Source organism: Hippocampus zosterae, chromosome 4 (assembly GCF_025434085.1).
Source record: "Hippocampus zosterae strain Florida chromosome 4, ASM2543408v3, whole genome shotgun sequence".
Lineage (NCBI taxonomy): Eukaryota > Metazoa > Chordata > Actinopteri > Syngnathiformes > Syngnathidae > Hippocampus > Hippocampus zosterae.
The window spans coordinates 16,815,184-16,842,430 of record NC_067454.1 but is presented as its reverse complement, the minus strand read 5'-3'; the positions used below and the strand labels follow the sequence as shown (position 1 = coordinate 16,842,430).

At 41.3% G+C, this 27,247-nt stretch overlaps 1 protein-coding gene across 2 annotated transcripts in view; it reads right to left on the bottom strand.

Annotated features, from left to right (window-relative positions):
* Window positions 1-27,247, bottom strand: part of dennd2b (DENN domain containing 2B) — a 56,327-nt gene that overhangs the window by 6,921 nt on the left and 22,159 nt on the right. For both annotated transcript variants that reach the window (XM_052063600.1, XM_052063599.1), the window contains exons 3-15: window positions 25,922-27,166; window positions 24,037-24,188; window positions 18,805-18,926; window positions 17,723-17,938; window positions 16,017-16,113; window positions 15,823-15,867; window positions 15,458-15,642; window positions 13,493-13,602; window positions 12,822-12,891; window positions 10,546-10,623; window positions 8,929-9,069; window positions 8,611-8,759; window positions 1,938-2,115 (exon numbers count right to left, since the gene is read on the bottom strand). In XM_052063600.1, coding sequence (XP_051919560.1) covers window positions 1,938-2,115; window positions 8,611-8,759; window positions 8,929-9,069; window positions 10,546-10,623; window positions 12,822-12,891; window positions 13,493-13,602; window positions 15,458-15,642; window positions 15,823-15,867; window positions 16,017-16,113; window positions 17,723-17,938; window positions 18,805-18,926; window positions 24,037-24,188; window positions 25,922-27,166 — 2,788 coding nt within the window. The remainder of the gene's footprint in view (window positions 1-1,937; window positions 2,116-8,610; window positions 8,760-8,928; window positions 9,070-10,545; window positions 10,624-12,821; window positions 12,892-13,492; window positions 13,603-15,457; window positions 15,643-15,822; window positions 15,868-16,016; window positions 16,114-17,722; window positions 17,939-18,804; window positions 18,927-24,036; window positions 24,189-25,921; window positions 27,167-27,247) is intronic.

Genomic DNA, 27,247 nt, shown 5'->3' with positions numbered 1-27,247 from the left:
GGGGGGCCCCGGTGACCCGCGTCCGGGCAAGGGAAACTGAGTACCATCGATTTTGTTTTCCATAAGGGGCTTTGTGAGCCGTGATTTGTCTGGTCCCTCACCGAGGACCTTTTTGCCATGGGTGACCCTGCCAGGGGCATAAAGCCCCAGACAACTTAGCTCCTAGGATCATTGGGACACACAAACCCCTCCACCACGGTAAGGTGACGGCTCACGGAGAGGTAGACTGTTCATTGAGACATTATTTTGAAACTTGCTTGAGCTCGAGACAGAACATGCCCAGCTGCAATATGATTGTCTGCTGGATGTAGTCCTGTCTGGATGCAGCAGTCAATCATATTGCAGGAGCAGTAGTCCTGCCAAGAACTCAGTGGGATTCATAACATTCTAACACCTCAATCAGCTTATCAGTACGGCAATAATACTGCTCATGATGCACTGAGGATGCAGGGTATAGCAATCTGAGTACTGTAAAAATGTCTGTGTTCATGTTGTTGCACCTTTTGTTTTCAATCACTCTTTAATGGGACAAAGTACCACAACGCAGATGCTAAATAGTATTAGCATTAAGCTTGTGGACTGATAGGCTAAGCTATGTGGATTTTAAAAAGTCCAGTTTGTCTAATTATCTTATAGGGTATTTTCTTTGCTGTCAAAACAAGTCGAATTTGATCCGACCCATAAAAGTGTTTTACCATAAGTGAAACGAAAACTGAGTGAGCAGGGGCCCAAAACGTTTTGGCTGGTGTTCCACTGCTTGAGACACAGTGCCAGCTGGACATCTCTCATACAGCTGCGTTATCTTTGTGAAAGCGTACAATGGGGATTTTAGTTCTAAAAGGGATTTTAATAACTCAGGAACACACAGGTGCCAATTTTATCACATCCAACAGTTGTATTTTAACAAATTCAACACGACCGAGGACACAATGCACTCTAAAAGGACTCAGGTCCCCCCAAAAAATTGGGGGGGGGGGGGGTTAAATTTGACCCAATTTCTGTGTTTAAAAAATGGACCGACCCACACTTGGGTCAATTTGAGTCCAAAAATTGGGGTATTCAGTTTTGACCGATGTTTTCGGGTTAAATGAATTAATATCTGTTCGCATTAGGGAACCAACAATTTTAAATTCATATTTATTTTACATAAGTCAGTGATTAATCGGATATTTAAATTGTATTCTGACAAATACCAGGTATCCGCCTAAAATAATTCACATCATTCAGCTCTTAATGTCTAAATTATGAAGCCGTTAAAAAGCAACGTCATGGTTTTCAAAAGATGAAAATGTGTAAAATATATACCAAAACAGCGATAAATAAAGAAATCCAAATTAAAAAAGTGTCGACTTGATCATGGTGCATAGTGTGCAGACATAAACGAGAAGTCGATGGCTGTCACGACCGTCAGTCAGACTTGATTGATTGATTTTTGACCCAACAAAAACATCACAGGCATATAAACCAATAAATGTTTTATTTGAACCAACAGTTTGGTTACTTTCATAAGAAATATCCCAGAATTTAGACCAACACAAACAATCCAAAAATTAGTTATAAATAATAATAACAATAATAATAAAAAATAACCCAACTGTTTTTCGAGTGTGAATTAACAGCATTTGAACTGAAATGTTAAAGGAGATCTTGATAAAAACTTTCAATAAATGTAATAGTTTTCCTGTTTTGACCGATTAATCCGTGAAGGTTTAATGGCAGTCAAATGCTAACCTGTGACACACTCAAAAGAATCCTCCACAGTCGCTGAAAATCAAATTAAAAAGATATTGGAGTGGGTTTTTGGGGGGGGTTAATATAGTACAATTACTGAGTCACTGACATTGAATGGCAATTTATTTTTGATGGGATTCAGATAACGGGATACAAATTGTTCCATGAAATTGGTAGAGAGGTGAGGAAAAATAGAGAGAACTTACTTCCTCTACAGGCAATTCTTTGAGCTTCGGCAAGGAGCTGGAAAGAAGCCCCACCAGGAAGGGAGTTGGACAGCAGACAATATCCAACATGGACCCAGGCAGAACAGGAATGAAGGTGTGTTGCCAGGAGAAGGGGTAGAGCAGCGCGACGACGGCATGCATGCAGCTGGACAGCGTACTGATGGTGGGAGACAAAAACACAATTTCATCACTGCTTTGTAGAGGCCACGCCATAAAACAATTATGAATATGAGTACTTATATTTATGAGATTTTGTTCGACAACAGGGTAATGAAAGTTGAGCTACTAATATGCCAAAGTCGTCAAATGTCATACAGTGAAACTCCTCTACAACGAAACCTACATGGGCGAAAATACCCCCTATTGGGAAAAAAATCTTCACGCATTAACACCATTCCCACTCTCCTGCCCCCCCCCCATACAACGAAAAAAACCCTGTTGCGTGATACAAAATCTTTTTCTCTGCTCTTGCCTCGCGAGGAGATTCACTACTGTATTAGAGTGTGAAAAAAAAACAGACAGTCACCGCTGAATTTGTCGTACATTTAAATGCAGTACAGTTACTCAGAAGAGCTCAAACCTCTGCCAAGGCTAAGGATGAAAATTCTGAATTTGCAAACTTTACATGGGAATTATCAAGAATGCACAAATTGCACAATTGCAGCATAGTCGGTAACACATGTCTTAATTGGACATTGAAAAAAATGCTGACTAATCCTTTGCAAAGTTTGACACAAATTCAATTGAGTTTTTAGGCTCGGGATATGTGAAGCAGTTAAATCTACTGAAGGGGTGGAGGGTGCGGCAATATAGTATCCAGATAGATACATTTGAGCTTCATGTTATCAGTGACAAAGCAGAATTTTTTTATCATTACTGTGTTTTATTGTTGGAAAATGCATTTTATTGTATTTTTTTTAATTAAAATATTTGCATGAGGGCAGCACGCTGGACGACTGGGTAGCACGTCTGCCTCACAGTGGGTACGATTCAGGCCCCACCCTTGTGTACAGTTTGCATGTTCTCCCCGTGCCTGCGTGGGTTTTCTCTAGGTACTCCGGTTTCCTCCCACGTTCCAAAAACATGCATGGTAGGTTAAATGAACCTCTATATTGTCCTTAGATATGATTGTGAGGATAAATGGTTGCTCATCTATGCCCTGCGATTGGCTGGCAAGCAGTTCAGGGTTTCCCCCACCTACTGCCTGAAGACAGCTGGGATAGGCTCCAGCGCACTAGCAAGCCTTGTGAGGATGAAGCGGTTTCAGATAATGGATGAATGGATGGGTAATTTACATGACAACTCAACTTTTGTTTTAGTTATGCATTTGCATTTCCATTTAATTCAACATTTGATTTTTTTTTTATAATTCAAAATGCATTCTAGATCTAACATTAAACATTACAGAAACATTATATTTTCTACTCCTAATTTAAGAGCAAGAGTGTTTCAACATTGAACAACATTTTTTCTAATACCTTTCTAATGTTGCCACACACTTCACACACGGTCTATTTAGTAACTGCTGTAATAAAGTGAAAGACATTTCGTGTGTGAACCCACGTCAAAGCGCACGGATACAGAGGAGTTAGTATGATGAATTATTGAGTCATGACCACTGAACATGCTGCAACAGTTAAATCGGAGCCCTGTTGACGCAAATAGCCCCAAAAATGCAGCAGTTCTGGTCCCCTTTGACAGCTGTGGTATAACATCCAGATCCCAAATAGCAGCCCGTCTTTCTCACGATCCGTCACTTGTTGACAGTGGCTGACCCTCCTCCTCCTCCCCATCCCCCTTCGTCCGCTACATACGGTCCAGTCTGTTTCACAAGAGAGTGAAAATAAACCCTGGGTCCGATCACACACACACACACACACACACGCACACACACACGCACACACACACACACACACACACATAGTAGAGTATGGATCAGTATGGATCAAGAACAAGACCCGGGATCAAACATGGTATGCAAACACACCCCACTTGAGATACACTTTTAATGAGAAATGTTTCTCTGTGCTCAGTGTCATCAGGAGTCAGCATAAACAAAAGTCGCTCTCTTCTATGTGACTTCACACACGTACACACACACACAGCCCAGTGAGACATAATCATTCTGTACTGATAAACCATTATAGTCAGTTCCTATTTATGGCGGCATTTTGGAGTCAAACAACCAGCACTAAAATATGATTTCTTGACACAGTAAAATGAAATTAAATTGGCGAAAATATCGCAGTATTTTCAGTATCTTTAGAATAAACAACAGGCAGCACTTGCAGTTTTATTTTGGCCTGTGGAAGGTTTGATAATACCAAACAGATCCCGTCCCAAGAGGCACTGACGGGGGCACAGATCTTGGTTGGAGTAGCTGCGCCACAGGCTACATGCAGACACACACACACACACACACACACACACACACACACACACACACAACACACACACACACACACGCACACACACACACACACACACACACATGGTGATACCAAAGGATCAATTGCAATGAACTCCCCCATAACACCATCACGCACACTGCTGGGAGAAGATGAACTTACAGGGAAAACACTCAGCGCTAGTAGTGGTTGCCACTCAAATCTACATAAAGAGCAGAGCAACGCATACATAATTGTGTCATAAAAACAACAACATGACACTAAACTTCCTGCCGCAATTTAAAAAAAGGCAGAATAGATGACACCCTGCACACAATGTTTATAATTACCTATAGATGCCACAAGATGGCAGCAAACACTACTTTTGTCTGACTTGAAACTCCTCAACTCACTTCAACATACCTCCTTCGCACCTAGGTACCACAAGGTGGTGACAAAGCACTACTCTTGTTGAAATAAAGCTCCTACGTTCTGATCAACATAGTTCTTTAGCACCAAGATGCCACCAGAGAGCAGCAACGCCCTTTCTATGTCAATGAAACTCCTCAATTGACTTCAACAAAGCTCCTTGGCAGCAAATTGCCACAAGAGGGCAGCAAAACACTACTTTTGAAACTCACTTCAACATGTCAACATAAGATATTGCCTAAGTAATACTTTCATTTCTTTGACCTCAGCATAAAAGAGTCAAAACATAGTGAGGGATAGGTTCCATAATGGTTGTTTTGTTACAGCGGCAGCTGTTGTGAACACGCTATATAAATAAAGATGTATTATCATGCATTATATAAAAAGTATTCCCAAAAAGATGAATTCACGAAATGTCCACCTCCAAATATGCAGCGCTTCAATTGAGTTCATCATTCTTGCAATTCATTCCCTGTAAATTCGGGTTGCTCACTCATGAGATTTGCAGCTAATTCTGGTTGCTAGTCCTGCCTCAGTATGCGGATAGTATATATATGCAGGAAACGTGGTCAAAATATATTTTGAGGGATAAAATGAGGCAGACAAAATCCTGCATTCAACATGTTCCACAGAGTATAACTGGCACAACTCCATAAACATCAAAACAAAGCAAAGTGGTACTGTTAGACTTAAATGGCCGAGTAGGAGTATCATTCCTGCACGTCTAAACTTTTAATGGAACTCTGGTTCGATTTCCTCTTTGGCCTCTTTGTTCAGATCAGCTGATCAAACCAAGCTCATTTACCGTAGGTTGTCTAAATGCAGTTCCAAACAAATGCCGGTACAGTTTATTGTGGTGACAAAGTATTCCAACCTCCATCCAAACCAGTTCAAAAATTAATCAATTGGGTTTGGCTCTAATTGGCATCATGGTGTAAGTATCTACCGGTTGCAAATAGTTGACACTATTTCCTTGTCAAACACGTTTAGCGTGTGGATGGTTAGCGAGACATTTATTTTGATTGATATGTCAGCTCAATTTAGAATTGGCTGACATATAGGAAGTCATGAAAAGAGAGCTACTATTGTTTCTTTTTCTACGAATACAGATGAATAATTTAAATTAGGGTGGCACAATATATGAAAAAAAAATATCTGCATTGTGAGAATGGCACATTGCAGTCCAGAACGCAAAAGGCATGCAAGAAATTAATATGGAAGTAGTGTATACTTGAATGTAACTTTGACTAATCAGGTGCAACCTTAAATGCACATTGCCATTCAATAGAAAAGACGAGAACAGTACCTAGGGGCATAACTAACACAAAATTACTGAATTAGATAAGAATACATTTATAATTTTCTGCATTAAAAAAAGTCAAAAGATGTTGTTTCTTTAGTTGCACGTTAAATATCAATATAACGCAATTCGTCTCTGTGTGCCCTCCGATTGACTGGCAACCGGTTCAAGGTGAGGATAAAGCGCTTCAGAAAATGGGTGGATGGATGGATGTACACACACACACACACACACACACACACACACACACACACACACACACACACACACACACACACACATGGGTGGATGGATGGATGTACACACACACTCACACACACACACACACACACACACACACACACACACACACACACACACACTAAATATCCACTGAAGGCTCAGGTCCAAAATTCAAATTCACCACCCGCACCGCTGATGGGTGTGTGTGTGTGTGTGTGTGTGTGTGTGTGTGTGTGTGTGTGTGTGTGTGTGTGAGAGGGGCTTTATTTTGTCTCTATTTTTCTATTTGTGTATAGTGTAATTTGGTTCACATTCCCTTAATTAACCTGACAACTGAGCGTTCGCTTCCATAAGTATACAGCATACAACTTGTATCCAACCTCTGCAAGTTGACAGAGTTTGGCGGGCCAAATGTGAATTTGCCGATGGATAGGAATGTAGGATAACAATGTCGTTGAAAGTGTGTGATATTCCAGTACAATAGTTCTGTGCACCCAGTATGGCTACAAAACAAAGAACTATTGTCCAACCACTTTTCCTCTCGCTGTTTCCCTCTTTTTCTGGATGTCCATTTCTCGAGAAAGACGCATACATCATGGAAGAGCTATTCTGGGAATGAATACCGTCGCAAAAACCCCAGAGGGAGAAGCCTTTTTATCGTGGCAGCCATTAATGCGGCATTGATGTCAGGGAATAAGAGCTTTGCACGTAAGCACGCTTACTAATCCAAACAGAGGCCCATTATTCAGCAAATCGACTGACTCTATCGTTAAGACATGTAGATTTCATAATTACACATAGCTTGTAATTGTATGATGCAAGTTCAGGTTGTGTGACTCATGATGTTATTTGATGTTTGGTTTCATGGTTTTGTGTCAACATGCACACGTGGGCCGCCGGGCACGGCAGAAGACAAATGGTGACGGTCGAGCAGCACACAGGAAGTGCATTCCGTCCCCTGCGCAGTCACTGCCCTCATTGATGTTTGTTTAAACTGGCCTCTTTTTGCCTGGGGACTCACATCTCCTTCCTTGCCCCCGGCATTACAAAAACGCCTCACTAGCCTGCGACAAGTCGTCCCTCGTGACCCCTCATGACTTGTTGAGCTTGACTGAGAGAATATGACTGCCGTATTTATCTTTGCTCATCTATTTGACAATGTAACTCCTTCCGGGTTCATGGAGGATGACGTAGGACGTTACAAAGGGATTCAAATGGCATTTGTTTTCTGAGTTGCTGTCACAATGACGCACATGTTTAACAGTCAAAATGCATTGTGTAATCTGCTCCTTTATCTGGATCTCCATCTCAATTTAACGGCTCTCTCTGGCCCCTGCACCACGCCTCAAAACATTTTGTGGCAGTAGGTTATGGGTTTGTGTCACTGTGCTAAATTATTAGATGTCATTCACGTGGCAACTTTGTGGTGAAAGGGAATTTTCATTTGTGAGTAACATATCGTCGGTCATATTGCTTATTGCCTTCGTCGTTTCTCATGATTTTTGGAAAACAAGTAAAAACACAATTTTTAAAAATTGAGATATTTCTTATTGGGTCTTATAAGTTCACCCAATGGGTTGACATTTTTGTTGCAATATTGTTAAACAAAACAATGTGTGTTCTAAAAATTGTGTTGTTTCTTGTTTTCCAAAAACATTGAAAAATGACTGGTAATTATGCTATGTGGCCATCAAGATGAAAACATTCAGTCTGAAAGACGAAAATTACTAGGAGAAACTGTACTAAAGATTTACAAGAAAGCATTTCTCATTTCCAGTTACTAATATTTGAAAAACTATTGATATCCCCGATATGATCTTGATGATCAAGGTAACTTCTAGCATAATCAATACGAGCATTTTAATCAATCATACACTTAGCACTGTGTGTAAGTCTCTATTGAGAATGGATTGTAATAATAAGATAAGTTAAAATAGGATAACCTTTATTTGTCTGTACACCGTTCAATATACGTGTAATAGAAAATATAGCATTCGCAATATATTTGTAGTAATTGTCATAATTGGACATGGAATAATTTCAACACTAAATAATTTAGAACAGTCAACTCAAAATACATAGCTTGGTGGTTGGTGTCATTAGTACCGTAAGACACTTACAATTTCATATTAGATTTTTCATATTTTATTATTACATTCATACCCAATCGTGAAAATGTTTTTAAAATATATGCTACCGGTTATGTTTTTATCACATCACATGGGTGATGACAAAGTGTTCCACCTTTTATGCAAAGGTTTAAATCTCTGAAATTGCTATAAGAGTTTCTGTGAACTACGACAGGGAGCCTCACCTGAGTTTATCAGCCACAAAGATGACCCTGCGCTCCAGCAGCAGTGACGCAAAGACCCGAATAACCTGGCGAACACCGAGGCAACCAAACAGGCTGTCAAAGTCCACATGCTCCAGTCTAGAGTCGGTGGGCCGCCTCAGTTCGATGACCTGAGCAACCACACAGTTCACATCAAGTTTACAACAAGTGTGCAGAACGACGCAAGATCACACATGACAAATAAAAAAGGCTTTCACCACGTTTCCTTTCAAATGAGAAGTACTATGAGCACTTAATGCAGATTATGAAAGTCCTGACACAAACGGACTCTGTTCTGACCTCATTTCCTGCACCAGGAAGAAAGGTCTTGACTTTGATGAGCTTTCCGGGTGCAGGAAAGGGCGACTCCATCAGGCTCCTCATGAAGGGATAGACCAACGCTGCTGATACGCCTCGCCGCCGCTCGACCTCATCTAAGATCTAAACGACGGTGAGGAAAAGAGAGTGGTATAAATATGGACATTATGGATGGAAGTATCTTTGAATAACAAAGCCTGCTGCAGTTTGAATGATAATGTTGCTGTCACAACAAAATATGACTTTTTTTGTGTGTACTGTATCAAAAACAATTAAAATTAATTAATTAATTTAAAAGAATCTACAAAGAACAATAAGGTTGCTTCCTTAATATTTTGCTACTAGAATTCAATTGCTTGCCCACTGATAAAACAATACCTTTACTTAAAATTAAATAACAGTTGCATATTTGTAAATTTATACAATTAGGCCTATTAAAAACAAACTTAATTTAACGACACAATACAATGGCACCCACTAGATTTTTCAATATAAAAAGCTGCAGGGTTTTTTCATCCTAAAAACTGTATTTCTACTCTCCTATGTACAGTATACTGTTTGTATGTACAATACATTTATTGTTTGTTTGTATGTACGGATATAACAACATCCAAATATCGATACGATACGATAATTATCATGATAATGTGGGGGGTTGGCGATGTTAAAAAGCTCACAATACTGTGTCAATATTCTCACTCCACAACATACTGTATTAATTTGGCAAATGACGCTTGTGTGAGTGGCTGTTTCCTGAAATGCCTCTAAGGCTTTTACAAAGTAGTGCGGCTCACGTTGAACATGTTAAAAACCTTGCCACAATTAGTTTGAACAGTATTCAGACAGAGGGCAAAGCACTAAATTTGTGAGCTTAGCATAGCATGTGCCAAAGAGCGAGATAGATTTTTTTTCTAGATGGCTAAACAGTGATCGGCTGTGACTGTAACGTGATGTGATTATTGTGGAAGATGGGTACGAAAAATGAATAAGGACCAGGCGAGCGTGACAGTCCGTGATGGATCCGTCCGCAGGAGCAGTTATTTATGGAAATGGGAGGCACTGGTAATGTGAACGACACCAGAACCTTGAAAAACAACATTAAAATGCTCTTTACTTTGAAATTGTCAGTGTTGGGTGGGGGTTTGATTCCCCGATGAAACGATGGAATAAGCGATTCCAAAAAGATTCGCTTGTGACAGCACTAACTGTTATTATCCAAATGTGTTAATTATTGGGGTTGTACTTTGCAAGAGCTGTGGGGAGCTACTGTATATTACAAAGAAGGAAATGAATACATTATAAGGCTAAATGAGAGGAATCAAAATTGAGCATTAATATTTCCGCAGCATTTGTATACCTCAAGAAGTGACTGATTAAGTTTGCATCTGATTGTTTTTTTGTTTTATTCTTTTTATTGTTTTGTTGTCATGCTTTGAGCTTTTTTTGGACTAAAGTGCAAACGCTAAGTTGAGGAACTTGAGAAAAAAAGCTATACAAATGTGAGCTTTCATGGACAGAAGTAGAGTTGAAGGTCAAAATTCAGCTCAAACGCCACACTATCTGGGGTATATGTGCTCGAGTGTGTTTGCATGAACTCACTGTGGAGAACAAGTCAAAACAGCCTAGCCTGCTGATGACACAGTACACTTCTGGAAGGCGTGGTCCTTTTCCACTCGGCTGAAAGAGAAAGACCAAATTGAACAGCAGCGATGACAGACTTATCAGCTGTAAAGGACTGTAGTTTTACGAGTGCAAGAAGGAAAGGGTAGCAAAGGTTAAAAGGTGTGGAATTCACCTAAAAATAGAACCCGACTGCTCATGTTGTTGAGAGATTGTCGCAGAAAAATCAAAACTATTTGTGGTGAGCCGCTTGCTAAACACAGGTGCTTTTTCTACTCCCGCTGATGCTATCAACCTTCCCAACATTCACTCGCTCGCCGAGACACTATCACAAGGCCTCAAGAAACGTCAAACCTCGTGTCCATATTAGGTATACCATTTTCTCTTGTTTCTCCTCTGCCTTTCCTAATGGATGATTAAATCAACTGTGTGGAGCTTGATTCAAGTGCTCAGGAATGCTCGCTTGCTGCCAACTTGCTGGACGGACAGGAGGGAGGGAACAAAGCCACCGACGGAGAGGGGCTCACCTCTTCTTCTACCTTCATAAAAGTATTAGATCAACATTTATGCGGGCTTCATCACAGGAGGCAAAGTACGAGTGGAGGCGTCCACTACACTGACCTTCCCAGTGACTCTTTGAAAATGTACGTTAACATTCGCAGAACGACCAAATGGCAAATTCCACATCATGAAGGTCACCACCCGCAAGTTATAAACTGGGAAGACAGCTCAATCAAAAAAGGTCAATTAAAAAAAAGTTGAAAACGCTCTGTGGCCTCATTATGAGAAAGAGATGTCCGTAATTACACAGTTAAGATCTTTTCCGTTGATTTTGCCAAGCCCAGTGTCCTGAGCAAATACAATTGACAGCAAGTAAAAACACCCCACGAGTGAAAAGAAGCCTTGAGGAGAAGTAGACAGGATCACACGGCCATCTGGCTTAATCAGAGGTGAATGAGAGGCCAAATTCGGCGGCATCTTTGACGTCGCTATTTTTAGGACAAATACGGCGATTGAAAATTCACTATTTATCTTTGTTTCAGACATCTTGATGAAGAAGGAGACAGTGTGTCGTCCTAACCAAGCGAGGACTGATGTTTGGATTTGGTTATTTTGGTCAGATTGAATTAGAATTCCTTTCAGTAATTTCCTCCCTTGTGTACAAGAAAAACGATCCTTAAAAGTATGGAAAGCCATTCAAGTATTTATTGGGTTTTCTTGATATCGATGTTAAGTTCCATATCAAAGTACGCTCTCTATCCTCACTGGTAAGAGGATTCAGTTCTTATTTTATTGCAGTACTGCCTTCTTTCTGTGCAACATTTCCACACACAAGCAGGACATCTTTGGCATATTAGCAGGACAACTACTATTGCTATTGAGGCAAAACGGTGCATTTATTGACATCTACAGTGCTTCCTACTAATAGTACGAATGACTCGCTTCACGGCTTTATGTGAAGCTGTCCGAGCATTTGTTTAACATTAGCCAAAAGTGGCACGAGTAGTGGAAAACTCAAACACAAAAAAATCCATCTCAGTCAGGCCCATGATTGAAAAGAGCACAAAAAGATAAAAAAATCACCAGTTTTCTTGCATGGAGGAAAAATTAAGAAACAATCGCTGAAAGAAAAATGCTTTTAAAAATATGAAAGGAGAAGCCAGTGTCATGTTTGAAAAAACAGAGGGTGGTGGGCGAAAATACTGACGTAGCTCAGGGCCAGTGCGAGTGATTGTGAGAGCGGGACGAGTGTTGAACCTTTCACAAGGAAAAGTATGGGTGGTGACACCCATATCCCCCATGGGTGCGACACCCATGTAATGTCAATCAACAAGTGCGCTCTAAAAGACAACAACTAACGTTCTTTGCTAATCTTACTCATGGTCAATCAAGGAAATGTGGTGAACTGCGCATTCAGAGTTCACAATAGAGGAAACGAACCGTCTTTTATGTCTTGCCCTATTCAAGCTCATGCTACTTGGATGGTTCTGTTAACATTTTTCTCCTACTTTCGTGCTAATCGGCTGGATCGTTTTGTGCAACCGGATTCACACCAATGTACAAGTATGCGTGTGTGTGTGTTTTTTTTTAATTACACTGTGTTCATATACCTTCCTCCAAGCCCAGAAAATCAACTGTGGCGTCATTGGAAAACCCTATCTCATGTGCAAATGAAACGGTCTGTCAAAACAAACAAGGCTCAGCAGGGTGTACATGGAAGCACAGAGAGGGTGGGGAGGTGAACGGTAGCTGACCAGCAGGCGTCTGCAGTAGCCAAATCTCCTGCTGCCGTCTTCTCCGGTCAACATGAAGGAGAAGGTCTCACTGTAGCATAGAACAACAATTGACACAGCGTAAGCATGGCAAAGAAGATTAATATGAAAAGCAATCCATTGTATTCTGTAGAAAAGTGACAAACCGTAATACTAAAAACAACACACATTTTCTAGATTTTGTTTTTATCAGAATTGCAAGAAATATTTTCTTGAATTTCTTTTTTTTTTTCACTAATTCCTAATCTGCTCTCGTTTGTCTCTCGTGCCTTTTCATCATCATCATCATCAGAAAAATAATAGCATGTATGTATGTATGTATGTATGTATGTATGTACGTATGTATGTATGTATGTATGTATGTATGTATGTATGTATGTATGTATGTAGTTTCCTTTTTGCATATGCTTTTATGGGTCACACTAAAATGAAAATATATACTGTACATTTTTAAATCAAATATGTTTCGGGACACAAAATCTGTTGACCGGTCATACAACTGCATTGAGATTATTGTCAGAAATACTTCTGGGGTCGTTGGGTTTTTCTAAAAGTCAAGGGATGAATATGCCTTACTATGAATGTATATTTAGTACGTATAATTTTTTTGCTATTTTACATATATGTGTTTATAAATACACACTCAGCCATACCTGGAATACTCTGTCACGGGATTCCAGTCTTTTGCATCTGGGAAACAGAACTGAGGAATAGCTTTAAGCCTCTGTTCTGCTTCTCTCATCTGCTTGGTAAGCCGCTCGAGCTGCAGGAAAACAGAAGTCGTTCAAATAATTCTGTCCGCAGTGATGTCCGTTTTACATGATTGTTTAATATAACACCTACATGTGAGCAGTACCATTGTGACACAAAACAATCGCTAATACTTATTTGCCTCTGAAACGATTGGGCACACCACAGCTCTATTTGCTATTGGTACTACGGTATTTGTAGCACGTGGCCAGCTGTGTGGCAAGATGTTTCGTTATGGCTATTGTAACCAAAGATCAATCATTGCATTATTGTAACTTTTGATTATAGGTGGCTAGAAAAATAAACCGGTTCTCATTTACTTCCGTTTGTTTTCTGAATTCGCTCTCTGTTTGAAATGAATGATGTTTTGTAATAATCGTAGTAATTGTGGAGTTTTTGACCACTTGTCTATTATGTTACTGTGTTTATGTGGCTTTTTTCCACTTTCCACATCTACGAAGACAGCTATGGCCCGCCGCTGCACACCATGCGACATGGCCGAAGGTGATTTAAGCAAACCATCGCGGTGATTGAGCACCGCACAGCTACAGATATGCAACCCTGCATCAGCTTTTTAGGCTTCACACGTAATATTTTCTCCGACTATTTTTTATTCAACCACCAAGAGATATTGAAGTTGTCAAGGAAGACAAACATACAGGAGAGAGTTCACCGTTCGATGACCCCATTCACTAACTGCCACTGTACATTTTGGTAGGAAATGATAAATATAATTCGGTATTAGTGTAAAGTGCAATGTGCTCGTGCTTTTTATTTGGGGTGGGGGTGGGGGGGTCAGGATAAGGGGTGTTGAATATGGATAGATGAATCGAATGTAACTGGTGTTTTGTGTTTTATGGTTGCAATTTGCTAACTAAAACACTTGAGGCCTGATCCGCAGAGGGCTTGCACAAACAAATGGCTGATCTACGAACTGAGCGCGATCAGGATTGCGTCTGCAATATGTGCTTTATTGTAATGCAGTTCATCTCGTACGGTGTGGGAAGAGGATATGCACGTAGGTGAATTTAGAACACACAATGTGATCTATTAGACGTTTGATGTATTTCATGAGCTAATTTACCATCTTTAAATAAAGCATCTGAGAAGAGAGGGCAGCATAGCACAGGCAAAACAAATACAAGGCAGCTGGGAGAATGTTTTGGCTTGTGTAAACATTTTTGAAATCCCAGAAACAAAAATGATTGCAGCATGTCGTCTCCAGCAATGCAATTTTGGAGCTTCTGAATGACCTAACGGCCGACTTGGGGCCATTCACAGGAAAGAGCCATGCCATAAGGACAGAACTCCTCTTCACTCATTTTAAAATGGACACATTTCTTATGGGTCTTTCAGTGTCCCAGAGCAGAGTTTTGCCTGTTTCAGCACACGCAGGATGGGCGCATACTGTAAGAATCAATTGCCACTAACATGGGATGAGCAAAATAAAAAAAAACATGGTGTCTATGTGGTGTCTGGCTTCCCCAAAATGATCAAGTGACAGATTTATTTTTTGTAACTCGGTAATATGTTTTTTTTTGTATTCCACTAACACTTTCAGTTCCATTCCTTCAAACTTCCTTTTGCAATTGCAGTACTCTCCCACGGTGAAAACCATCAGCAGTACAAAACCCCTTTTACTCCACCCCTTTTACACCCGTTGCCAAGAGCGTGTGCAATCTGTTAGAATGAGTGAACACGCAATTAAGCACCCACTATTTGGCTTTTAAATAAATCAGGCCTCAGGTGAGGCGCTGGGTTGCTTTTTTTGTCAGACACACATGAGAAAAAAGAAATCACTTGAAATTCTTGTCAGGTGTAAAATATGTGAAAAGACCAGCAGCAGGTTACGATGACCAAGGACTCACCTTGGGGAACTGGTAGGTGACCTCCGGGGAGTACGAGTTCTTGCTCTGCTTCTTTTTCAAAGACACAACAACAAAATACTCGAAGAGTTCTCTCTCCTGCCACTCGATTAGTTGCAGCTCCAGCGTGCGGTAGCTGGGGGCCCGTCGAAGGATGGACTGTAATTTCAACAACCTCTGGGTGTGAGCTGAGGATGGGAATGAAAGAATAATCCATGAGAAGCAATCTTAGATCATTTATCAGCAAATTAACAGATGCAATCTTATTAGATCTGCGGCTTGAATTCACTTTTGCTGGTAAAACTGCTCTACTTTCACAGAAGTGTCGCACCTCAATCTTGAGAAAAAACGGTGATGTGGTCACTCACCTTTGAACCTGTCATCAGAGTCGCTCTCACTTTCGCTGTTCTCATCTGAAGGGCACACAGGAGACAGACAAGCTTTTCTTCAGTTCAAGGGCAATTTCACACACATATGCTGAGGCATTGGGAAAGATGGCACGAGATCTATTTATGGCAGTTTGGATGCTAACAACCCTGCTTTAAAAAAATGCAAAGGATACCTCTCAAAGATGAGGTGTCAAGATTCGTCATGGACAGCTTTTTAAGTCTCTTCTTCCCACGTTTACTGCAATAGATGGAGTTTATTCTCTGGACCAACTGTAAACAGATCACAATGTGGTCTCATCTCAACAAATACAAGAAGCAGTCGTGCGTGTCTACTCACAAGTAATGGTTAATAAACGTAGCAGTACTACTAAACAGAATACTGGAGATATGATTGACTGCAAGCAAAGTTTTACTGTGGGACAGGAGGCCTCCTTTCGGAGTCCATAAAATAGCCTCCCTTGTCCCCCACGGTTAGTGTTGCGCACCAGTACAATGGTGCCCGTATTACAGTTTCAACATTGAATGTTTTTTAATATCAGCTTTTGTCAATAAAAATGTTGGCTTTATTTTCAGGATTTTTCCAAGGCCCGCCGCACACCAAGTGGAACCTGAAGTAACTGGTCCGTCGCGGAGAAATTACAGCCGTTGACTTCTCGGAATGCATGGATAATGTTAATCCTGAAAGAATGAAGCAACATTGTTTTTTTTTTAGCCAATACTACAATAGATCTACTGAGTGAGATTCCACTTTTGATGTGAAAAATGCAGCGCGGGAAGGTCTTGTAATGGCACAAAATCCACTTTGGAGAAGAAGTGGTTCGGGAAGTGCAGCGGACATGGTGCTCATTCGTAAGCCAAACACTTATAGACAAGGCTGGAATAATTAATACAGTTTGTCCTCCTAGCTTCAGCACCTTTTTGCTGTTTTTGGTCAACCCCTTAGAATGTTTTACAATGCATTATGGCATACTTTTTTTTAATTGTTTTTTTTTTGTCCTCCTTGTTGTCCAGTGTTTGTCTATTGTCCAGCAGTAATTTGCACACGTAACGTCTTGTTGGACGCAATATGGACGAATCCGTGCGTTGAAATTGTTGCCATAAAAGTGAAATAGTGCAATCTGAGGGGTATTTTTCAGTTCTTAGTATTTTCCAAGCTAAACTAATGAATACCAATCAAGGCGTACATAATATCTAAAATTAATGATGCCTTCCTTGAACTAACTCGCTCCGACAGAAAAACTGTGATTCCTGATATTTTTGCAACATAGCGCAATGGGGGCAAATACTCAAGGACTCGATGGAACAATTGATAGAAGAATCTATTCTGCAAAGATTTGTTCGTGACAGACCTACACTGTAGTATACAGGCTTTCCAAAGGCTGGTGGCCAGCTAAATCTGACTTGATACGCTCACATGACACGACATTTCTGGTTGGCTGTTGTATCTGCGATGTTGTGACGCAAATTTACCAGCAATTCAAAGTTTAAATCTCAGTAAGGTCAGTGGCCGACAGTTGTGAAAACTATTTGCTGAACCCTACATAATGCGCAACAACACTTCAGTCGGTTTCGGCCCCGTCCATCTGTCTCTCGTCAAGGTAACAAAACATCAATCTTTTTTCCCTTAACACGTACCTGACGTTTAGACGCTAGGCAGGTCACAGTTTTATATGAATGTATTTAAAATGGTCTTTTTCTCATTCTGCTGCGCCTGACATTGAAGTCAGCTGACACTCCTCACGGGAGGTGTGCCTCACGCTTTGGAAACCACTGCTCTAAACCAAAGCATTATAAGAATCCTGGAGGCCTCGGAGGGAACACAAGTAGGGCTCTGCGAGGGCTAAGTGGAGGTATTTGTGTTGGATCCAGCTATGTGTACCTTGGGAATCCGCCAATGCCTGTGTGAGGCCAGGTTATCGCTGGTGCCACAAAGGCTATCATCCAGCAGGCCACAAGAGGAAGCTGATACACCCCTTTGGGGGAGGAGCAACGTTTCATCATGACTGTGGCGTTTGGACAACTGTGATAGCCGGTGACTCTTCCGGTCGATGGTGCTCAGGAGGCGAAGGGACTGACTGCTGGGTTTAGATGGCAACTAATGAGAGAAAGTAGAAAAAGAAAAGGTTAATACCAAATACATCAACCACAATCTATAACCAATATATTTTGCAATTGAAATGAATGGAAACCCCATCAGTCTGTTCCAGTGTACCCCCCAAAAATAACTACAGTTTTTGAAATGTGTTTTTTAAAATAGCACTGTATAATATTGTACATACATGGAGTAATAACATAATTAAAAATGTATGTCGGAATGTAATGGGCATCATGACTGAATGCTTCCATTCAATTCATGGTGCTGCTCCATCTGGTGTTCCACCAGGCCACCGGGATGCAGCATAATAGTAATACAGACAAAATACGAGTCAGATTCACCACAATTTTCAGGAGCTGCAACATTCATGTTTTTTTTAAACATACGATAAATAATTAATGCTGTGGGTATTGTGATAACGTCTGTCTACATGTGTTGCACCACAGTTTTTATTGCTCAAATACAAAAGGGTTATAACACCGCAACTAGTGATGCTTTTCATTAGCCCGTCCATGCTGTGCGAGCATAAAGAAAGCGGGGGCATTCTTAAAGCAAAGTACGTTGGGGGTGTTAAATACGAAACACTTAAGTTGGTTTTTTTTGTGTTTAGTTTGTCAATAACTCTCGTTTGTGAGTGGCAGTTAACAGCTTGAAGCCTCTCTTTAGAATAATTGTTGAATAGACTACCAAACTGCTGCTTAATGTGAAGCAAGTTGAGATGAGTTCACTGCCACCATACAGCACTGGTATTCAAAGTCATGTCAAAGCACAGAAATCGTCCAAATGACAGCTCCTAAATCGAGTCACTCTGTCTGAAAATCGCATGTAATCTGAAGAGTGTCAACCCCATAAGGCCTTTGGTTTACCTGAGGTGGAGAGTTTTGCATCCGGTCCATAGCAGTCCAAGATCTGCTGCTCTCCAAATGACAAGTTTTCCGACTCACACTCCTCCGCTTCAGGTCAACATCCTCGTATGGGTTCTCCTTCTCTGTGGACACGATGTTCAGATTCAGTATATCTTAAATTACAAAAAATTACAATGGGATGAAGTCCATAAGACAGCACAGACTGTGTGGTCAAAAGGGGCAACTGGGTGTCCGGAACTTCAGAAGATCTTACTCAAGTTTGTGTGTAAGGCAAGGAGTCAAGGAAGGTAAGTCAAAGGTCATTCCCAGCTGGAGTTTGTTTCTTCAAAACAGTTGTTGTTGGCATTGGGCCCCACAGAACCCAGTGAGCCGAACCGAAGCTGATGAGTCACTGTCCAGGCATGCAAACCGTCTGCTCCAGTGAGGAAGAGGAGGCTCATCTTCGTAAAGATTTCTTTGTGTGATAAAACCTTTGTGATAAGTAATTTCCGTTCCTGTGAGATTGTAAATCAGATCAGGTCCAGCAATCAGAATATTAAAAAAAATTAAACGAGTTTCTATCCCATACAATGTTGCTATTGTAGCCAAACAAAGGGCAGTACCACTGATGTAAACAAGGACAATTACATTGTGACCGGGGTTGCAATTTTCATTTCACCTCACAGCATTGTTAGGATTATAACATTCAAATCTGGCTCTCTAAAAGTCATTGTTTATTTTACCGATCCACAACTTTTATTGTTTGGATTAATTCTCAATGTTCTCAATGTGCTGATTTTGTCTTTGGCTAGGCAGCTGTTTTCAGACGAAAACATCGACAACGCGGTGTTTACCTTCCGATGCCAATCTGGTAACAAGAAACAGTTGGCGGCGAGATCTTTCTCATAAGGTTGATGTCAAAATTGGAGCTGAAATTGCATGTATATCAACTATCAGCAAGTCAGAAGAGACAAATCTAGCTATCCATCCATCCACCCATTCATCTATCTATCATCAGTAAATCTACAGTATCTATCTTTGGCTACTTGCACTCGGCAATCACAATAAATTGGTGCTTCAAATGATAACCGTGGAGTCTGGATTTTGCCTGCGCCTTTCAAAAAGAACCGACACAGCCAATGGAGGTTTGCTCCATCAAACGAGTTGTATGTTGACAATTCCTGTCAACACAAAGGGCCTTGAACAAATGAGTCTTAGGTGTTGAATCCATGCCCTGGTCATGGCTTGCTACATTACACCACTGTTAAGCCTCTGATATTACTCTATATCAAAACCTCACAAATTCACCGGTTGACGTCAACACTCATCGACTCCCAAGCCGTGAAAAGAAGCAGGGAAAATGCCAGCTTCCGTCTGTATAACCTCAAGTGACCATAAAGTAGAGGGCACATTTTGGGACTAACATGTCAAACATGACAGTGTACTAAAAGTTCATGTGTGCTCATGCACTTTCTTACTTGGGTCTCAGCAAGTAAATTATAGTAGAAATGGAAAGAATATGCACATTATAGAGAAATGCAGGCTGACTGAGGGCCAACTTAAATAAAGGGAACATTTGTCATGAGTCCAGGTCAAGTCAGATAGCTACACTGAGAAAAGGCTTTTGGCAGCCTCTGACAACTGTGAGAAAGTAAGGGAGTCAAATCAACTAGTGGGACTTAATAATCATTCGCCTGACCTGCAAAGACGACAATTGCTTGCTCTAAGTTGCGTGTGACATTTTTCTTGGCCCAAATGGAAATCCTATCTTTTCTAGATACAAATTGGGATGCTTCAACATATCGTGATATGTATGTGATATGTATGATTTTCAATACAACGTCACCCATCAACAGATCAGCAGCTATTGTTTTTTATTTATTTTTTTGTGCATGTACGTCAGTTCAGAGTCAGAGAAACCATTCACATTACATCAAAGGCAAAGTGTTTGATTCACTGCAAGCATCGAACATTGCAATGTATGTATAATAGCATGAGTGTATGTTGAGTGTGTATTCCATGAACCTGGCGCCCGAACTTTGCTTTGTTATTTTAAGGTTAATTTTTAAACTTTAAGGGGTAGGGCAGAGACAAGAAAAATTGCTTTCCTGAGTGACATTGTATGTTTCATCAGAGTTGAGCAGAATGAGAAAGACTTGCATGGATGGCCCCATGCTGTGCAACAAGTCCATTACAATGAAGCAGCGCTGTAATAGGAGCCTGCTGGGAAAATTACACGTCTCTGAAGCAGCTAATGTACTGCAGGCTACTATTTACTCCTCTCGAACACGGCATAATGCAGAGGGTGGATACACCTCGACTCCACTCTGTGACTGAACATCTCTGTGTACACAATGGAATCTCCAGGCCAAGGTGAGGCACTGAACAAACTATGTCTGTATCCGCTTGGACTATGAAATGGACACACACACTACAGTATAGAACCCTGATTGTGCATGACAAAAAAAGTACATTTGGAAGTAGTATGCACGCAATTTAGTTTATCTTTCCTTAAGTCATTCCGCCTCCAATCTCATAAGACAAACCGCATTGAGCAATAGACAAGTTTTCGACAAGGTTACAAGCTAAATAATGCTAATGCAACCCGATACTACGTATGCAAAAATCTTTGGCCAGATGTCTTTACATGAGTCTAAGCAGGAAACTATGTCAATGACGGTTACACATTAGACAAATGTCACCAAAATCAACAACACAGACGGCTGAATCATAGCATCAGTGTTTTAAAGAGTATGATTCATCCTCTGCTTCAACGATTCCCTCATTGACACATCATTAATACGTTACACTTGTCTGGACCCTTTATCTCAGTGATGCAACATAGCCACAGTAGAAAGACAACCGACTTCAATTCTAATTAAAGGTAAGCAAAGACCAGCAGTTGTCCGGTGCGATTGTAATAAGCAACCGACTAGCTATGCCTACGCCCAGAAAAGGCATTGCTGTCCCTTCGGATAGTCTGCTGGTTCAAAGCACAATAATGCTGTGAGTGAGGCGGAAGTAGAAGTAAGGCACAACATTTTAAAAAGCCTCATTTGACAGCCGGGCGTGTGGACCAGAACTTTGGGCTGGTGGGGCCACTTAAGAGTGCCTCATTGCCGTCTGCAAGTGCACGCACACCACAAAGAGAAAGGCAGAATTGGGAAGATGGTGTAAAATTTAAGTCTGTGTTATAGAAATAGTATTTGACTGACAATTTGACAGTTGAGCAGGGTGTGATTGCAATGTATGCCTATAACGTTCGAGAGGGCAGAAAATGACTATTTTTCATTTTATGTACAGTATGTGGGTAACCTCTACGTAACCTGGCAAACAATGAGACCATTGCTGGTATTTCATTCTTCTGCTCTCGGAAAGACAACAACACATCCTCAGTCTCAGTGAACTGATGATGAACACAGGACGGGCCAGTCATTCAAAAACAACTGCAATAAATTATATGATCGCGCGATATAACTTGCGTGTCAAAACATGCCCCAATATTTGGATTTTATTAAGAATTTATCATTCAGACATTTTTTTCACATTACAGTTTGAGACATAGTATCTATGCTATTCCAAGCCAAGCTTTACTCACACCGCCACTCACTTCCAGCACATTAAGTATGCCCATGGGAGCTGACAATGGGAATGGGCAGAAGGCCTGGGGGCATTTGCTTGTGGAAAGGAATTTGGCTTCAACGTGTCCAGCATTTCATGTACACATGATCTCACAAGTAATGACTCAGTGCAATTTACAGTAAAATACTCAACATCCATGTCCTATCACCTTCACCTTTATTTCTGTCTTCATGGGCCAAAGGAAAATCAAGATTATTGATTACAAAGTGTTATTCAGCTCTGGATTTGGTTTTCAAATGTAAACTGTTAAAAAAGAAAGAAAGAAACATAGAAAGAAAGAAAAAAAAGGCTAATGTTCTGTCCAGGAGCCAAAAATGTGTTAAATGTTTATCTCATAAGGCACAGGTGGGCAAACTACGGCCCGCGAGCCGGATCCGGCCCGTTGGTCTTTTTAATACGGCCCGCCGAAGATTGGTGCACAATTAAGGTTTTGATTGCATTCATTTCGTTTGGACTTGTAATGACAGGTATTTCAACACCAGGTGGCGCAGTTACTTCAAGTTGCAGAGCACAAGGAGGGAGGGGAAGACGAAGAAAGAGGGAGAGAGTAATGACCGTAGAAGGGAAAGTGATATGTATCTGATTAAACGAAGCGGGTAACAAAGTACGAAACATTCAGGAGACCCATGGAGTCGGAAAGACTTAAATCTACGAGACTTTGAAAAACAAGGAAGCGATTCTTACTCAGTCCGATTCTGGCAATTTCCATGCTCAGAGTGAATTGCTTGTGGCTCGAGTAAATGAACATTTCCTAGAATGGTTTGATTGTTATCTTGTTAAAAACTTTTCGCAAACTGGACCGCTAATAAGAGAGGAGGCAAGTTCCATAGCGCTAACTATGAGCATCGAAGACTTCGAAGCGTCCCGAGGCTGGCTTCAAAAGTTCTTTGCGCGACATCAGCTGAGCAATGCTGTCATGTGTGGTGATCGAGACGAGGTAAAGTTAGAGACCGTGAGTGAGAGGAAAGAAAAGCCACCATATTTATCATATTTTGCATATTTTTTATATACCTGTACTGTCTGCTACAGTTTTTGGGCAATATATCGTTGTAATTGTTGCTTGTGTTGTCACACATGTATGTTGTTAACATACTTGGACGTTCATGTAGGACATATACAATAGTTGTTTCACTGTTTTCATTTTTAAAAAAAAGTATGTACACACTGTAATGCTTTTGTTCTGTTGATGTTTGGTGTGGACTGTCAACCTATGCAGTTTTTTAAATGTACCGTATCTTGTGCTGACCTGGCCCATCTGTCATATTTTAGAAATCCATGTGGCCCCCAAGCCAAACCATTTGCCCACCCCTGTCATAAGGTCTCAGAAGGCTTCACAGATCACTTCCAGGCTGACACAGTTGCAATGTACATCACGCCTCTGCACAGGACAGACGCAAGAGCAGTGACAAACCTGACAAGGGTTCGCACATTAACGTTCATCTTCCAAGTGTGCCTCATCTACACCCTGCAATCAACTCTGGCTTTGTTCAGTTTTCAACACAATAGGTAACGACTGTCAGTTAAAAACAGGTATTATTTACTTTCCATACTTTTCATCCAAAAGTGTAGTAAGTAGGAAATGGAAGCTTTCCCTCCTTCAAGTATGCTTACCTATTATGTCCTCATACGCATTCTCCTCTAAAGTGCTTTTGGAACTGGGTTGACTCTGCCTCTCTGTGGTTAACGTGCCATTCTCTGCGGGTGAAGAGGGGTGTGACGACAGCGGGCTCGTTGTCGTAGCATCCGCCGATTCACAGGACTCTCTAAAGGATAAGAAATTTAAAAATTAGGCTGACCGGAGTACAGATACATGCAAACAGAAAAGGTGAAAAAAGTCATCTCAGCAGAAGGCATCCAAAGGATCAATTTTTAATACAGACAAACTCAGGAAATTCCTCAAAAATCCCAAATCAGCAAATGCTAACAGAAATATGAGGAAAAAAAAGTTGCCAGACGAAATCCCTAAGTAGTGTGATGGGGATGTTTGCTTGTTTTTCTGAGTATTTGTTGCACATTGGTGCGCACATACGCCATGGGATATCCTTTTGGTGCATTAGTGCTTGGATCTACACCAGGGGTGCCCATTAGGTAGATCCTGATCTACCGGTAGATCTAAGACAGGTCCCAAGTAGATCCGAGGAGTGTTGAGAAGAAAAATCAACAAACAACCATTTGTGTGTCTTTGTACATGTTAGTAATATATTCTTTGTGTTAATATACACTGCACACTAATCATCTTATCAGTCTCATTTTCACTAAAAAAATATTTAAAAAATAAAATAAAGCAGGTAAATCGTTTGCATTTGCAGCTTGTGATCAGTGCTTTTCATGTACACTTCACAGAGGGCACGAGCAAAGAATAGGAATCTAAGAGGGCCCAGGGAAGCAGGGTGCAAAAGTGCGTCGCATGCCTCCATTTCTCATCATGGCGTGCGCGCGTGTGCGTGTGTGTGTTTGTGCGCGTGCGTGCGCCAGTAAGGGTAGATCCCGGGAGGTTAGTTGATGAAAAAGTAGATCTTCGATCCAAAAAGTTTGGGCACCCCTGATCTACAGTATATTATGGTACTGCTGAAAGCTCGTGCCTTTTAAGTTTGGTCTGAAATTGCTGAAACCACAGGAATGTTAAACACAGTCCTAAGGATGAATGATATTTCACATTAGGGGCACTCTGGAAATGCCCCACCCTCTCAACATGTTGTATTCGATCTTGAGAAGTGAAGTTAAAAATAAAGGAAAGTTGCAAAAGTCCAGTCCTGGATTTCATAGGTACTGGACTTACTGGGTAAGCCGTGCTGCTTATTTCGATTAAGCTGAAAAATGTCTGCAATTTCAACGCAGTCAAGTGAGAATAAGTGCAATTTGTAAATAGTAGTGAAAGAGCCAAGTAAATATGCAAATTGCAAATGAAACCACAAGTATTAAAGATAAGATCTAAACAGCTGAAAGATACTGGTTGCATGGCAGAGTATTTGTATAAAATTCTCGTAATCTGAAAACATTTTCAAAATTTGACAGGCCACAGAGAAGAGTGCTAACAACCTTGTCAAATGTGGATAATTTAAAAAAATCTGAAATAAATAAAATCCTTCAAAACTGTTTAAAGATCACACGTTTTTTTCCCTCCGCGCTCAGATGAGGTGGGCGTCCCAGCTGAAAGCACTGAAACTACGCCCCATTCAACTGTCAATCAAATAAATTTTGTATGACCTGAAAAAAAAAGATGCTACTTCATCTCATAGCTTTCTTACACCTATACATAACTACATGTGAAGTCTCTCATGACTGGAATAGGTGTCGGTATCATTAGCTAGCCAGCTAACTGCACATTGAAATTGCATGAATCACTTGTTTAAGCCATGTCCAAAAAGGTGAAAATGCTGTAACTTAATGCTACATTTGTATTTAGAAACATATCTACGAATGTTGTTTATAGGGTGGTTTAAAAAAAAGTACATGATTGAGTAGGAAAGGAACTGCTCAAAGAGCCTCATCTCACCTGTCTTGTGATGGGCTGGAGTTGCTGCCCACCAACTTCCCTGGCCGTGTGGTGGTGGGTGCAGGGGTCGAGGGCAGGGGAGGGGGAGACTCACAGTCTAGAGGTCGTCCATTCGCTGGCAATGTGCCCTTCTGCTCACGTTTGGCCTCGTACTCAAAAGTTCGCTTGGGTTTAGGTAGAGGGTTGATGGGAGATCCACCAGAAGTCTGTTTGCTCGCTGGTTCCGGGCTCACAGACCTGACTGAAGTCACGCTGAGCCTCTGCCTGTTTTTTGCGAACTTATCAGGCACCAAAAGAGAATCTGGTTCCGTGGTTATCGAGCAAATACTACTGCGCTTGCTGGCGCATGTGCTGTCAAAGTCTTCGCCAATCACAAAAGATTTTTGTCTTGTCTTGTCTGAAGCATAGCAATTACTCAGATAACGTGGAGGGGGTGGGCTAGGATTCTCCTTCAGGGCTTGTTCTATCTTTTGTATCCTGTTGAGGACGGCCGAGGTCTCCTTACGAGCAGAAAGGGAGCGAACAAATGCCCCAGACGACTCAGTCTTACTTATCCGTTTCTGGAAGCGACCTAAGCCGTCTTTGTCGGAAGCTCCTTCCTCTTCCTCCGTCTCTGTGTAGGAGCATTCTGAGAATGCTGTGCTCATCCTGCGAATCCCCTTAAAGTCAAATGCCTTCTCGCTACAGGGAGAAGAGAGCAAACTCGGGCAGCCTTCGCTGCCTCCAATGCGCTCTCGTCCTGGCCTTTTATCCAGACACAAGCTCATCCTAGGCAAAGAGACTCTCCTGCACTCCCATTCTGAGATCTTTTTGCGCACTGTGGTGGGGAGAACACCCGTTACTGGCCTGTTAATAGAAAGTGTACGCTTGTGACCTTGGGTAGTCAGAGATCCAAGTGAGAGTGTACTCCAACTCAGGGGTCGACCATAAAGTCCCTTTGATGGAGGAGGACTCCCTTGGTTCTCTTTTTGCTCCTGGTCGTCTTGACTTTCGGGATATTCCTTAGCCTGAGGCTTATAGATGGAGAGACGGTTGTCTAGGCAGCTGATGCTCTTAGACTTTGTGAGGGGCGGTCCACTGCCAAAGCTTGTGGTCTTGCTGTTCCAGCCAGCACGCACCAAAAAACGTCCGTCTGTCCTGAGGTACTTGCCCTGTTTCTGATAGTTCTTCCCGTCACCAAGGGGAGGTGGCTCGCTCGGACCCTCGTCACCGGACAGAGCAGGGCAAGGAGATGCAGACTGGCACCTAAAAAGAGATCATGAGTAAGCAATTAGGGGATTCAAATATTTATTCACGACAACACTCAGTAGAGTGCCAACCATTTGC